The sequence below is a fragment of the Ailuropoda melanoleuca genome, chromosome 11, assembly GCF_002007445.2.
Source record: "Ailuropoda melanoleuca isolate Jingjing chromosome 11, ASM200744v2, whole genome shotgun sequence".
NCBI lineage: Eukaryota > Metazoa > Chordata > Mammalia > Carnivora > Ursidae > Ailuropoda > Ailuropoda melanoleuca.
The window spans coordinates 4,039,202-4,053,784 of NC_048228.1; the positions used below are offsets into that span (position 1 = coordinate 4,039,202).

Sequence of the window (14,583 nt, forward strand, 5' to 3'; positions counted from 1 at the left end):
AAAATCATACTATGTTACATAATACGAAAGCACACCGCATTACAAAACCATATTATGCCAGGAAGCAGGTTTCATCGACATCATGTAGAAACGATACCATACAGACTCATGGGCCCCAACCACGGTGCAACAGAGTTAGAAATCCTAATAAAAAGACAGCCTGAAAACCCCTGAACTCGGCATCGTAGGAAAAGGTGAAATCCACTGTAGAGACCTGAGCCCCTGGCTCCCTCCTCATCCTGGAGATCCTGTTGTGCTAGGACTGAGCCCGCAGCCCAGCCAGGGAGAGACGGAGGGGAACACAGCCTGGCCGCTGGCCACCCTCCTCTGAGCCAGGGCTGCTGAGGCCAGAGGCCACGTGGAGCGGGGGGGATGGGGGGGGTGACCGTGGGAAGCCGCACCTCTTGGCAGCTGCTCTGGGGACGGCGGGGCCTTCTCCGTCTCCTCTGGCTGCTCCTTGCCATCTGAGCTCTCTTGCTTGTCCTCGCCCTCCACTCTGTCCAGGGCAGTTGGCAGGGCCTGGGGAGGACAGGCTCAGGATGCTGCGAGGCCTGGGGCCTCAGTAGTGTGGAGGGCAGAGGACAGGCGCCGGGCTGGGAACCCACTCTCCTGGTTCCCACCTGCACTCCCAGCCTGCTCTCCAAAACCCAGTGGCCCCGATGTGGTGCCCGGAGGCCTGGGTTCCAGCTGCCCAAGCAAGGGCTGAGAAGGTCCCCAGACCCAACCCCCAACCCACACCCCCCAGGGGCCCAGACACCAGCACCTTCCATACCTGGATTTCTGGGGGCTTCTTTGGCTTCTGAACCCCCAGCTCCTTCTCATCCATGTAGCCCAGCTGGGCTTCCATTTTGTCTGAAAGATCAAAGGAAAGAGGTAAGATAGGCGGGCGAGGGCAGGCACGGGGTGAAGGGCAGGAAACGGGGGTACCAGGTGGCTCCATTTGGGCCAGGCACCTCCAGGAGAAGGACAGGTGAACCAGGTGAGCCACAGACCCAAGGTTAAGCCTGCAGACATGGGGATCCTTGGAGGACCTTGGGCTCAGTGAGGCAAAAGCCAGAGGCTGATGGGACAGGGCTGCCCAAAGGAGGGCTCTCCACCTAAAAGCAGGGAGGTGAGGTGGGTCAAGGCTGGCTTAGGAGCCAGAACAGCTGGGTGTGGTTCCCGCTTTCTGGCTGGCTGACAAGCCATGTGCTTTCCCTTACTGAGCCGATTCTCGACACCCTGCCAAGTGCCGGTGACTCTCGTACTCCAAGTAGCCCTGGGAAGTGGACACTAGCCTGACCCACATCACGGATGAGAAAACGGGGCTCTCATAGGGCCAGGAACCAAACCCAGGCCTGTCCACTCCGAAGGACACACTTGTGCCCAGAAGCAGCACGTGTCACCTGGCATCAGTAGGTCAGCGCCAGGCCTTCGAGGTTCATTTGAGGGAAGAAGCAGCTCTGCCCAAATAAATGCACGGATCACCAGAGATACTCAAGTAACCCATCAAAGAAGAGCAAAGGATCTGGAAAAGACATGTCGCCAAAGAAGACACCCAAGTGGCCCAGGGCACATGAAAAGATTCTCCACGTCTTCGGCTGCCAGTGAGACACAAATCGAGACCACGGGGAGATATCACTTCACACCCACTAGGATGGCTACGAGCAAAAAGTCAGACAACAAATGTTCAGTGAGGATGTGGGGAAACTGGAGCCGTCATACGTGGCTGGGGAAAACGTAAGATGACGTGGCCACTGTGAAAAAATCCAGCAGTTCCTCAGCACATTACACCCTGCAATCCGGCAAGGCCATTCCTAGCGACACGCGCAAGAGAGGCAGTGAAGAGATGTGTCCTCGCTTGAACACGGACGTTCACAGCCCCGCGCCGCTCGCAGCATCCCTCACATTATTCACACTGGCCAAAAAGTAGAAACAACCCCAAAACCATCAGCTAACAAATGAATAAACAAAAATAGGGTTCATCCATACAACCGAATAGCATCCGGCCGTGAAAAGGAATGAAGCAATGACCCCCCCCTTACAGCATGGGTGAACCTCGAAAACATGCTGGAGAACGAAACCGGACCCAGAAGGCCACATATGATATAGTTTCATCTATGGGAAAGGTCCAGAACAGGCAAACCCCACAGACACAACGAAGATTAGTGGCTGCCAGGGGCCGGCGGGGGAAGGAACGAGGAGTGACTGCTAACAGGTACAAGGTTCTCTCTGGGGTACAAAAACATTCCAGCGTTAGAAGCGATGCAACCCTGGGAATATACTAGTAACTCCTGAACAGTAGTTATGAATGTTCAGGTCTACGAATTGAGGTCTACGAATAACCATTAAAAAGAGAAAGTCTGAGGAGAGCAACATTTCTGCAGGCAGAAGCTCGTGGGGGTAAGGGAGGCTGTCCGACGTGGGTTGTGCGGAGGACCCAGGCTCTCCTGGGCCCTTGCCACCCGCCGTGCCCCAGGTGCCCCCCCCCGCTCATTGGAGCCCAGACCTGGCAGGCCCAGTGGGGCCGGCAGGAGGTGGGCAGGGCTGGCAGGCACTGGCGTGTTGGGGTCCGAGGAGATGACCTCGCTTGGCTTCTTGCCCTCGGGCCCCTCAGGGATCAAGTCCGGGGTGCTGTACTTCCCGTTAACATGCTCAAACTCCTGAACCTGGGGCGGGAGGCAGGGAAGGAAAGAGGGAGGTGGTCTCAGCTCAGCCCTAAGGGCCTCGGGCAGCCAGTGGGACTGGGGGTGTCCCAGGCTTGGATGAATGCCACCTCCCCCCAAGGCTAGCCGAGCCAAATGCACTTCTGACCACAAACCGCCATGCCAGGCCCCACCGCCACCCCCATCTCTCTGTGTCCTCTGCCCTGTGACCTGCCATCCCCACCTCCAGCCTTCCCACCCCCACCCAGACAGGCGTTGAGAGCGGTCCCTCTAGCCTGACTCAGTGTCCTGAGCCAGGCACTTGCCCTCTGCCCGTTGACCCCCAGGGGGCACACGAGGGCCATGGGGGGCCACCAGGAAAGGCCCAGGCAAGGCTTACTCACCCACCTTCTTCCTAACTAGTGACATGACCCCGATGCGGGTGAGCACGTGCTGCCTCGAGAGGCCCTCACGGGGCACGCCGTCCGCGAAGGTCTCTGCGCCGTCAGCCCCCGGCTCACACAGGTGCCGCATGAAGAGGGACACATAGGCTCTGGGGTGGGGGGGACTGGGGCTCAGGGAGTGGGGGGCCAGCGAGGACCCTCTGAGAGGGCTGGCAGGACCCCCAGCAAACCCCCTGGCTGGAACCATCATCCATCACCTGCCTCCCAGCCAGGCCTACTGGGTCAGACCCCCAGGAAAGGACAGAGGGGGCCTCCCCTGGAAAGGGACCCTCCTAGGACAGCCCTTGCCCCAGATCTGGTCTAGCAGAGGTGGCTGGTCAATGTTTTCTACAAATGAGCCCTGCCCGGGCCTAAACCCCAGCCACCAGAAGGCCAGACAAGAGTGAATCCTCCAGACAAGCAGCCCAGGCCGAGAGCACAAATGATGCCCGTCGTGCAGTCTCGTCCCGTGGAGCCCACCCACTCTGCAGTGGGCAGGTACACCCTGGGCCACCCCCTCAGCCCCTTTACCTAAATTCCTTCTCGCTCTTCCCGCGAAGGTCCCGCACCAGCCAGTGGGAGTTGAAGGCGTCCTGGGGGGGCATGCCCCAGCGCATGATGGCGTTCAGAAAGGCCTTCCGCTGCCGGGCATTAAAGCCCAGCACCTGGGTGGGCAGGGAGTGGGGTGAAGGCGCAGAGAATTCAGGGATGGGGAGAAAGGCATATGGAGGGGAAGAGGCAGGGAGGAGCACAGAGAAGGCAGGGGCCTCCAGCTGGGCAGGACCCAGAGGGCAGAGCCCAGACCCAGGGTCTGTCCTGGCCCCACCTCTACACAGTTGTGACCCTGGGCAAGCCCCTCGCCCTCCTTCCTCCACCCCTGCTCCATACCCCAGAGGTGTAGCAGGGGCGAGCTCTTTGTTCTGAGGAGGGGGAAGGGGAGCTGGGGAAAGGGTGTGCAGGCGGGCCCCACCTCGATATTGCCACCCACACGGGCAAGAAGAGGTGGCAAGGGCTTGTCCCTGTCGCTCTTCAGCTGCCTCCTGGATTGTCGCCGTCCACCTGGGAAGTAGCCCCACCACAACACCTCACTGGAGCCCGGGGTGTCCTGACCCCCCACCCTACCCACCAACTCACCCCAGGACAGCAGGATCCCTCAGGACATCCCCCAAAGGATGGATGACTGTCCTGATGCTCCCAGGGGACCCCAGGCTGACCATCAGCCCCTGACACAGGTCTGGACCCCACCCCAGGGTCAGCAGCCCTGAGACTCACTCTGCCCTTCTGGCCTTTCCTCAAAGTCCTCGTCCTCATCCTCGGAGCCGATGGAATATTCAGACTGGTTATCTGAGAGCTCGTCCTGCCACTCTGTGAAGGGCCACGTGGAAAGGCACAGAGTGAGCCCCAACAACCCCCCAAACCCCAGCCCAGTGGGGAGAGACAATGAAAACAGCCCCAGGGGAACTTCCTGTGAGCTCACTGAATCCCACCAGTCCTGCACTATATCCTAAGATATTGTACCATGACCCTCCCTCTTTTACAGATGGGGAAACTGAGGCTTGCCCAAGGTCAGAAGTCACTGGACCACTATCTATCTAGTTCTTCCCGACACCCAACAGCCCACACCTGCTCCAAGCCCCCTTTCTCCAAGAAGACCCCCCACATGCACACTAGCCCCCACACTCCCTACTCTCAAGCGCCTGCGGGCTTTCTGCCTGTGGGGGCCACGCACCCTGGTCCTCCTGGGAGGCGTCGTTGTAGTTGACCTGCTTGCGGACGCGCTTGCCCTTGCCCAGATTGCGGGCCAGGTCCTCCTGCTGCTGCTCGTAGTGGTGTCGCAGCAGCTTCTCCCAGTAATCGGGGTCCACGTTCTCTTCCTGCTTGATGATCTCCCGCTCCACCTCCTCCTGGAGACACAGGCACAGCCCATGACGGCAGGACCCGCAGGCACAGGCCCCGGGGCGCTTCAGGGTGGGGCCCACGGTGGGCATTGCTGCCCCTGGGAGCCTCCTGCTGCCTCCACACCTCACCCTCTAGGAGCTCAGGGATCAATCTGAAAGCCTGCCTACTCCAGGAAGCCACCTTGATCGCCCCAGCCCCAAATGGTCTTCATCCTGCTCCTGTCACAGTTGTTCATTCATTCATTCATTCATTAGTTCGTTCATTCATTCCTACACTCCACGAGTATTTCCTGGCCTTGTGCCAGGTATTGGGGTACAAAATTGAGTAAGCCCCACCCCCGCCCTCAGGAGGCCCCCCGGTTCCTGAACGATAATTAGCACAAAGGGCGTGGAGGACGGTGGGAGAAGAGGAGGAAGCAGAGAGGCCACTCAGGAAAGACCCACAGACTGGCCCTCAGGAGATAAAGGTTTGCGGGGCGGAGATGGGCGGGGCCGCGACGGGGGCGGGGCCGCGACGGGGGCGGGGCCACGGGCTTACCACGCCGTCCTCCTCGCGCACCACATACTGCGCCACCTTGAAGGAGCTCAGGTACTCGTTCATATTCTGCAGCTCCGTGTCGTCCGTGGCGTCCTGGTTTCGGTCCAGCAGCTTCGAGATGGCCGCATCGTCATAGTGGATCACACTGCTGTCCTCCACGTCCTTGTTGTCGCCTGGGGCAGGCAGGGAGCAAAGTGTGGGGACAGACGGGGGTGCCCAGGTCCGACCGTGGGGACCCCACGTGGACAGGCTTCCGACCCTGGCCCTTCCCACCCCCCAGCAGAGGCTGCAGCAGAGGAGCACAATGACCAGAAAGCGGAACCTGCACCGTAACAGCCCCACTGACTGCCCACCCGACAGTCCGCGGCTACCCAAGTGAGTGGCCGGTGGGGACGGGCAGGAGAGCACGACAAAATGCAGAAGGGGCAGGGCGGGGTGGGGAGAAATGCTTCCTCTCCAGGAACAGCCACTGGAAGCACAGGAGGCGCTGGGAGCTGAGCTGAGTTTGCTCCTACCTGGCGGGGTGCTGCCATGCTTCTTCTTGGCACTGGCAGCCAGGGCTCCCCCTTTGGAGGACTGGACATCAGGGATGGGTGTGACAGGCCTCTGGCCCTGAGACATCATGCCTGTAGGACAGAGTCAGAGGGGCTGCAGAACTGGCGGGCAGCGCCCAGAGAGGCCACTCTGGCCCTACCCACCTTGGCCAGGAGACAGGGAGCAGAGGAGAGAGGCTGTGGGCCGGCGCAGGCCCTGGGATGGGTGTCTGGAACAGCCCCCACCCCCTAGCCACACTGGACGCCCACCCTCCACGTCGTCCTTGAAGAGCTCCTCTGTGCCGAACTTGAGGATGTCGTCCAGCTCCTGCTTGGTCATGGAGCCGGACTTGGAGCCGAGGCCGGGCCGCACCACCAGGTGGGTGAGCATCATCTTGCGTTTGGCCACCTGCGTGATGCGCTCCTCCACCGAGGCCCGGGTCACAAAGCGGTAGATCATCACCTTCTTGTTCTGTCCGATGCGGTGGGCGCGGCTGAAGGCCTGGGGACAAGCTGCAGCTCAGTGCTTGGGTCTCAGCCAAGGGCTAGGGGTGCAGGGCCGGGCACCCCGTGGAGAAAGGGGGTGTGCACACATGTTCACGGGCATGCTGTGCATGGAACGAGCTGTGTAACCCCGTGGAAATGCACACACATCAGGGCAGCTGTGCTGGCTTCCTAACCATGTGTAGTCTCGTGTGGGCCTGGGCGCCTGCGTGGGTGAAGCTGGGCATGACGGCAGGTGGGCAGCAATGTGTGCAAGGGGCAGTGGAGCCAGTGCACTGGACGTGTCAGAGCCACGTGGGGCTCTGATGGCAGTCCTGGGGAGATGGGGTGAGTGAGCCACTCACTGATGGGACTGCATGGGACTGCATGGCCACCTCGGGAGGGCAGCAAGGCCCAGAAGCTGTCTGGGGTGGTATGAGGACAAGCCTGAGGCTCTATGCATTAGGTGTCTGCAGGATGCGACCCTAGTGTGCTGCTGTCTACGTGGGTGACTGCTCATGGCTGCACACATGTGCATGAGACAGGAGTGTGTGTGTGTCCATCCCTGCCCCAGGTGGGGTGGCCAGGCAACAACTGTGTGTGTGTCTCTACTCCCACAACCCCTCCCCCCCTTCAGCCCTCCATCCTTCCTCACCAGCCCCTTTTGCCCCTTCCTTCATCTCTTCTCACACAGGCTTGGCCCCCCACTCTCTTTCCCTTGCTTCCTCTCCAAATGGCTCCCTCTGGGTCCCAGGACTCCCTCCTCATGCCTCCTTCCATGGCCTTGGTCCCAAGAGTGATGGGATGGACCAGGGGTTACCAGGCACACAGAGTGTTGTGTGTCCTGCCCTCTCTGGACATTTCCTCTTTTGTACAATGAGGGAGCCGGAGGGGCAGGGCAAAGCCTCCACTCCCCCCGGCCCGGGGCCCCTCTTGGGGCTGGGATTCCATGAGATGCAGTCTGAGGGGGAGGGGTGGAAAGCCCACAGAACCAGGGGTGGCAAGGGGCTGTCTGAGAGGGCTGTGGTGTCAGGGCCACAGACCTGGATGTCATTGTGTGGATTCCAGTCCGAGTCGTAGATGATGACGGTGTCTGCTGTGGCCAGGTTGATGCCCAGGCCCCCCGCCCGGGTCGAGAGGAGAAAGCAGAACTGCTGCGCCCCAGGGGCTGAGGAAGAGAGGCAGGTGCCCAGTGGGGTCAGAGCGGGGAGGGAGGGGACAGGTGGACAGCAGAGAGCAGGGTGGAAGAGGATACAAGAGGGAACGGGTGCTGGGGACTGTGATCCCATCATGGACAACAACAGCCCCAGCTGTGTTCAGGGAAGCTGGAGGCGGCCAGGGGCCCAGGGTGGGCACAGAGCAGCCCACTCGAGCCCCACTTAGCCCCTAGCTGTGCTCTGAGCCCTGACCCAACAGGAGGGACCCTGAGTGAGAAGGAAGTTGATTTTCAAAGACCAGATGGACAAAGAACGTAGTACAAATAGCTAGCAAACACGGGCAGAGTCCCTAATAAGTGTCGGCCCTGGAGGGCTCAGTCCTTCATGCCCTCCCAGCTTTGCCTAGCCCATGATGCTGTCAGCGTGGCCAGGGAGCACTCAGGGGCACAGCTCCAGGGCCCTAGCCACCCTGCTGGGCAGTCCCCACTGTCACAGGACAGCTCGCACTCAGGCCCCTCTGGGCCCTTCCTACGGAACCTGGGACTGCCCTGTGCGCCCACAAGAGTGCAAACAGGTTCCCAATCCTCCCAGTGCCTCGGCCACTCCCACTTCCGCCTAGATCCTGAAACTCTGTACTGGCTCTACCTGCAACACAACTGGACAACGGGAATCGCTCCTTTGGGCATCTGGGCAGTGGGGCCCCAGGGGTGGCGTCTGTCCTGCACTGCTCATAACTGCTGGTCGGTCTGGCATCAGTATCTGAAGCCCACAGGTGACAGCCAGACCCTCAGTGCCGGCTTCATTTAGTAACAGAGGTGGTACTCTCCCCCCTCTCTGCCTTTTTCCTTGTCTGGTTCTTGGTTCTGCACAGGTTACCTCCTGGACCCCTCAGCACCCGAGCTGGCCCCCAGAAGTTCCATGGAATTAACTCCTTTTAGCATTTAAAACTAAGGGGCAGCTGTTAGGACCTAAGGACGGGTCTGCTTTCTTCAGCCACTTGAGGGGAAGCTACTCTGAGCATCCACCTGGGGGGCCTGGCTAAGATCCCAGCCTGGGAGAAAAAGCAGACATGGGGTCCCCATCAAGAACCCCTGGGTGAGGCAGGGGTACCGTTGAATCTGTCGATCGCCTCTTGTCGGAGGCCTCCAGTGATGCCACCATCAATCCGCTCATACTTGTAGCCCTCATACTCCAGGAAGTCTTCCAGAAGGTCCAGCATCTTGGTCATCTGCAGGGGACATGGGATGCCTGAGGGGCTGCCACGGAGCGAGGAACCCCATGAGGCCATGGGCACGTGGGGGAAGACAGAGCAGCCTGCTGAATGGGGAGACAGGTGGGCCCAGGCAGACCTGACACGGGGCTCTCTGGAGAACAGTGCAGCCTCCAACCTCAACCCCCGGAGCCACAGCATCCCCCACGCCAGCCCCACAGCCCTCTGCCTAAAACACAGCTCTGAGCATGAGCTTCCCTGCTCTCACCCCACAGAAGTCCCAGCTCCTCGCCCTGGCACTCCAGGCTGGCGGGAGTTGGTGCCCGGCCCAGTCCGCCTAGGCGTCATTTCTCAAAGCTTCTATCATACCCCCCAGCCACCCCAAACTACTTGGACTCTCCTGGAATGCCCACCCCCTTCCTGCTTAGGAAACTCAAACAGCACCTCTTCTGTGAGGTCTTCCCTGATTTCACCGCTCCTTATAAGAAGAGGGAGGCAGTCCCTTCAGTGCTCCCCTACCGCTGTGTGCCTCCCTTCGTTCCTGAGAGATAGTTCAGCTGGATATAAAACAATCTGCTCCCACAGGGTACTGGAGATTTGCACTTGTCCCCTGCCCCCCACTGTTGCTGATGAGAAGTTCGAGGACAGTCTGCTCATCGTTCCTCGTAGGTACTGGTTCTGAAGTGCTTATATTTATACATCTCGCTCTGCCCTCCAGAGTGCATTCCAGATCTGAGACCTCGCTCACGTCTTTCCCCAGGTCTGCAAGCTCTCACGGAGTCCAGCTTCCAGTCACCGTTTTCTCTACTTCTTCCCAAGGGGTCCTCCAGGCGATTTCTCATTTCTAAGCTCCGTCTCTCTCTGCTGCATTCTGGGACGATCCCTCAGGACTGCTGGGTCCATTCATCAGCATTGTCTTCACCAGGGTTGAGAGTTTATCCAATCTTTTGTATTGTCTCATTTCAATTGCAGGCAGATCCTTTTCGAATCCAATTCTTCTTGTTTCATTCCTTCCTGCTGGTGCTTAACTGATTTCTTCTTCTTTTTTTTTTTTTAAAGATTTTATTTATTTATTCGACAGAGAGACAGCCAGCGAGAGAGGGAACACAAGCAGGGGGAGTGGGAGAGGAAGAAGCAGGCTCATAGCAGAGGAGCCTGATGTGGGGCTCGATCCCATAACGCCGGGATCACGCCCTGAGCCGAAGGCAGACGCTTAACCGCCGTGCCACCCAGGCGCCCCTTAACTGATTTCTTCTTGATTGACAGGTGTTACTCCATTAATTACTCCATTAATTTTGAGGACCCTGAACATGTTTGTTTCAAGTCTTTTTCAGGCTGTTCTATTATTCCTTTCATTCGGATTCTAACCTACTGTTTTGTGGGATGTCTTTTTGTCATGAGTTTTGGCGGTGGGGTTTGTCAGCTTGTTTTGGATGGGAGGGCTCTGTCTCTGGAACTTTCCCTCTGTGCACACTTCTAGGAGTTGTGCAGTTCCTTCTACTTGGTCCCTTGAGGCCTCAGCCCAGAATCCTGTCTTATGTCGGCAGGGGGTTGGGGGTAAGTGTGGATCCAGTCTCCAGGCCAGTCCACAGTCGCAGGCTTGGTCAACTTTCCCCAAATCCCTCGGCCTCTTGCAGGCCCATGATGGGATCAGGGGCTGCAGGCGGGAGCAGCTGTTACCAGTTGGCTTCAGCACACAGAGGAGACACATCCTACTTTGTAGCTTTGAGCAAGGGGCCGGGCTCGGTCCCACCACACGGAAGCATTTTTACCACCAGGCCCCCACAGGAACACTGCTGTGACTTCCAACACAGAGATGCCCCCAGAGCCAAGTAACTGTGTCTTTACCTCTGTCTCCCACACTGGACTGCGAGTGTCTCAAGGACAGGGACTGGCCCCGTGCCTAGCACAGAGCCTGACGGAGGACAGATGCAACCAGAGGGATGAAGGAACGAGGACACAGACCAGCTGACCCCCAAGGCTGCACAGCGTGCCTCTGACCACCCAAGAGGCAATGCTGCGAGTGCTGGAGAAGGCCTCCTGGCGCTGCCCCCGGGCGGGCTCCTCCCAAGCCCGCCCCAGGCCCCTCTGTGGGAAGTCAGGCTGCAGGGGTGAAGGGCAAGGGCTGTCGTGCCAGCCAGGACACCAAGACCGGCTCCACAGCGTCAGGAGCAGGCCAGAAGGGGCAAGTGGTGAGGAAGACACTGGCCTTTACAGCCAAGGTGCCCTGCGTGCCAAGAGCTTGGCGCCCGGCCAGTTTTCCTTGGCCGTGTCAGGCCCGGGCACAGAGGAGTGACTTCCGACAGGCAGTCCCCACAGGAACAGCACCAGGCCTTGCGGGCTGCCTGAGGGTTGTGCGCCCAGCTAGTGGCGGTGCCCTCCGCAGGGTGCAGCGTGGAGGCTGGGGAGGCAGGGAGGTCAGCCAGCCCCCGGGGCCTGCTCACCTGGGAGAAGATGAGCACACGGTGGCCTTCGTCCCGCAGTTTCTTCAGCATCTTCTGCAGCAGCATGAGCTTGCCCGAAGACTTGACCAGGGAGCTGCCGTCGTAGGAGCCGTTGGGCAAGACAGGGGCCTCCTGCGGACACAGCATGAGTTGGGGCGCTGGGGGCTTCCCCTCTGCTCTCTGGCTCTGCACCAACGAGGCCCGCAGGGGTGGGGCAGAGGCCCGGTGATGGACTGAGCACAAAGCCCGAGCCTGGGTGAGGCCAGGCTCAGTAGAGGCAGAAGGGGCCACGCATCTTACCGGCCCCTTTCCGGCACAGCGGTCCCAGGCGCAGCGCGGACGGGACGGCCCGCCCTCCGTCCCCCCCTGCTGGCACTCCACCAAGACAGCGGGGACATCCTCAGCCACCAGGCGGGTGACAGAGTCCTAAGCTAAGCCAGCCTTCCCAGAAGGCACGATGCCTGGTCTCTGCAGTCACGCGAGGGCGCATCCTGGCCAGCCAGCCCTGCACCCCAGCCGTGCCCGAGTGGTGAGAGGCTCAAGTGCAGATCACCCACAGCACGGCCCCCCAGGCCTCGCTCTGCTGTTCGGGGGGAGGACGCGTCCCCTGCTGTTGGTTTCGGTGAGAACCAGAATAGTAGGGTGGGCGGTGGCAAGAGCACACCAGGCTCTCTGTGAGGACCCACTTCACGTGCACCTCCGGCTCTGGTCCTTACCCCCTTACGCGGACGCTGCTGTCCCGTTTGAGCGAGGAGAAAGCTGAGGCTCAGAGAAGGACCACTGGCTTTCCTGAGACCACAGGCCCGGAGCTGGTGTCTGACCCGGGGTCGTCTCTCACCCAGGCCTGCACATCACAATCACCTGGGGCCCCACTCAGGCCTCCCCGACTCCCTTGGTGACTGAGTGCAACCAGATGAGCCCGGGGTCCCCTGTTGCGGAGGCCCCACTGCCCCCCACTACTTTATGCTCACAAGGAGGGGCCAGAGGAGGGAGAGGGCGTGCCTGAGCAGTAGATGGAGGTAGGTTTGCAGAAACCTGGCATAATGGGGACCCACATCACCTCTAAGTCCTCATACTCGGGGAGGGCTGAGGGCTGAGCCCCTGCCACCGCAGCCAGGGGCACCGTGGCAGCCATGCACACTCCGCACGGTGGGCAAAGGGAACCCACGACGGCAGCCTCACGCCCTGACCGTGGTGGTCGCGGGTGGCTACTACAGTGGCCACGGGGCAAGCACGGGGACCTACCACGGCAGCCACGGGGAAGAGGTAGGGGTGGTTGCAACACTTCTTCAGATCCATCATGATGTTGAGCAGCGACACCTGGTTCCCACCCCCCTTGGAGTTGAGCGCCTCGAAGTTCCGCGTGAGGATGAACTTGTAGTACTTCCTGCAGCAGGGGAAGCAGGAAAGGCAGGCTGGACGCCAGGGCCGCCACGGCCTCTGAGAGCACACTCTCCGCTCTGCAGGGAGGCCAGGGGCTGCCGGTCCAGCACCATGCACAGAGAGACCAGGGGAGACCCGCAAGGAGAAGCGGCAGCCCTGGCGTCACCCGCCAAGTTACTGGGTTCATTGCAAAGACTCGGGCAGCCCCAAGCCTGGCCACTGAACAGGGCAAAGAAGGAAGTGTGTGCAAAAGGTGAGTCAAGGCCTCGGTGGGGCCGGCGAGCCTTCCCACCACCCCAGGAAGCAGTGCAGGAAGGCTAGGTCAGACCTTCTGGGAGAAGACAAGCCCAGGGGACATGAGGCACACTGCTCTGTGGCAGGCCCCCGACGGGCGGGGCGTCCACTCACTTCTGCATCTGACTCAGCTCCACACGAACGATCAGCTCGGTCTTGGCCGGCATGTTCTTGAATACATCAGCCTTGAGCCGCCTCAGCATGTGTGGCCCCAGCAGGTCATGTAGCTTCTTGATCTGGTCTTCCTTGGAGATATCGGCAAACTCCTCCAGGAAGCCCTCCAGATTGCTGCAAGAAAGAACTAGGATGAGAGCCAGGAGTGGGGGACGGAAGCAGGCCAAAGCCCCCTGCAGAGGGAGCCAGGACTGGGATTGCGGGAACTAGAGGGTCACCGGGCATGCCAGTTGGCTGGTGGGCCTGGGGACCTTAGCCCTGCCCTAGGTGTCCATCTGAGCCCACGCCCCCACCCCCAACATCCCAGAACAGCTCTCTCAGCCACATAGGATACCTTCCTCTCCTCAAAGCTATCTTGGGCACGAAGTCTTCTAGAACTCTTAACCATATTACAGGAAAGAAAACTGAGGCTGACGGGAGCCCAAGGTTGTACGGTCCAGCCTGCCCTCCAATCTATATCTCCCGATTCCAAAGTCAGCACTGTCCACCCTGAACCCCCCCTTCTGACCCAGAAAATGGGGTAGGTGAAGACAAGGAGGCCGGGGAAGGAGACCCCAGGACTGGACTCCCACTGGCCAGGGCTCCATGTTCATCCCCATATCCACCACCACCCCCGTCTTCTGCCCACATCACTGTCACTCATGTGGCCGCTTGGGTTTCCATGGAGAGGAAGGAACAGGCCAGGGCGCGGGGGCAAGGACAGGAGCCCCAGAGGACCCCCAGGGTTCTCCTGGGGCAGAGCCGAGGAACAGTCGCCGTATTCGGGCAGCCGATGTCCCGAGCACTGTGCACGTGCAGCGCCACGGCCCCTCCCGTGCAGGTCGCTTGAGGTGGGCATTGCTAACGCTCCGTTTTACTGATGAGGAAGCTGAGTTCCAGCGAGCAGCCCCGGCGCCGGCCTCGGACCCTGATGCTTCTCCCCTCGCTGCTCGCCTGCCCTCACCCCTGCCGCGCCCACTGACTCACTTGAACCTCTCTGGAGTCAGGAAGTTGAGAAGGTGGAACAGCTCCTCCAGGTTGTTCTGAAGGGGGGTCCCCGTCAGCAGCAGCTTGTAATCGATCTTGTAGCTGTTTAAGACCCTAAAGAACTTTGCGGGGGAGGAGGCCCGTCAGGGGGGCGGGGCGGCGGCCGGTCAGCCCCCCAGGGCAGCTCCGGGGCCTGGCAGCCAGCACCGCCTACCTTGGACTGGTTGTTCTTGAGCCGGTGGGCCTCGTCCACCACTAGGCAGGCCCACTCGATGGAGCCCAGGATGGCCTGGTCGATGGTGATGAGCTCGTAGGACGTGAGCAGGACGTGAAATTTGATCTGCACTTCTTTCTGGAGGGGGAGGGGAGCAGATAGCGTGGAGGAGGGGTGGACAGGACCCCCAAGAGCCCAGGGAGGCCCTGGGACTGAGAGGAA

General features: G+C 60.3%; 1 protein-coding gene across 1 annotated transcript in view; it reads right to left on the bottom strand.

Annotated features, from left to right (window-relative positions):
• Positions 1 to 14,583, bottom strand: part of CHD5 (chromodomain helicase DNA binding protein 5) — a 53,293-nt gene that overhangs the window by 11,126 nt on the left and 27,584 nt on the right. Inside the window, exons 16-33 of the mRNA XM_034671443.1 lie at positions 14,362 to 14,499; positions 14,148 to 14,269; positions 13,122 to 13,295; positions 12,576 to 12,717; positions 11,331 to 11,462; positions 8,787 to 8,904; positions 7,563 to 7,687; positions 6,307 to 6,538; positions 6,019 to 6,129; positions 5,504 to 5,676; positions 4,797 to 4,971; positions 4,340 to 4,432; positions 4,038 to 4,126; positions 3,599 to 3,732; positions 3,033 to 3,177; positions 2,489 to 2,648; positions 773 to 852; positions 402 to 519 (exon numbers count right to left, since the gene is read on the bottom strand). Of these exons, the coding sequence (XP_034527334.1) occupies positions 402 to 519; positions 773 to 852; positions 2,489 to 2,648; positions 3,033 to 3,177; positions 3,599 to 3,732; positions 4,038 to 4,126; positions 4,340 to 4,432; positions 4,797 to 4,971; positions 5,504 to 5,676; positions 6,019 to 6,129; positions 6,307 to 6,538; positions 7,563 to 7,687; positions 8,787 to 8,904; positions 11,331 to 11,462; positions 12,576 to 12,717; positions 13,122 to 13,295; positions 14,148 to 14,269; positions 14,362 to 14,499 (2,461 nt within the window). The remainder of the gene's footprint in view (positions 1 to 401; positions 520 to 772; positions 853 to 2,488; positions 2,649 to 3,032; positions 3,178 to 3,598; positions 3,733 to 4,037; positions 4,127 to 4,339; positions 4,433 to 4,796; positions 4,972 to 5,503; positions 5,677 to 6,018; positions 6,130 to 6,306; positions 6,539 to 7,562; positions 7,688 to 8,786; positions 8,905 to 11,330; positions 11,463 to 12,575; positions 12,718 to 13,121; positions 13,296 to 14,147; positions 14,270 to 14,361; positions 14,500 to 14,583) is intronic.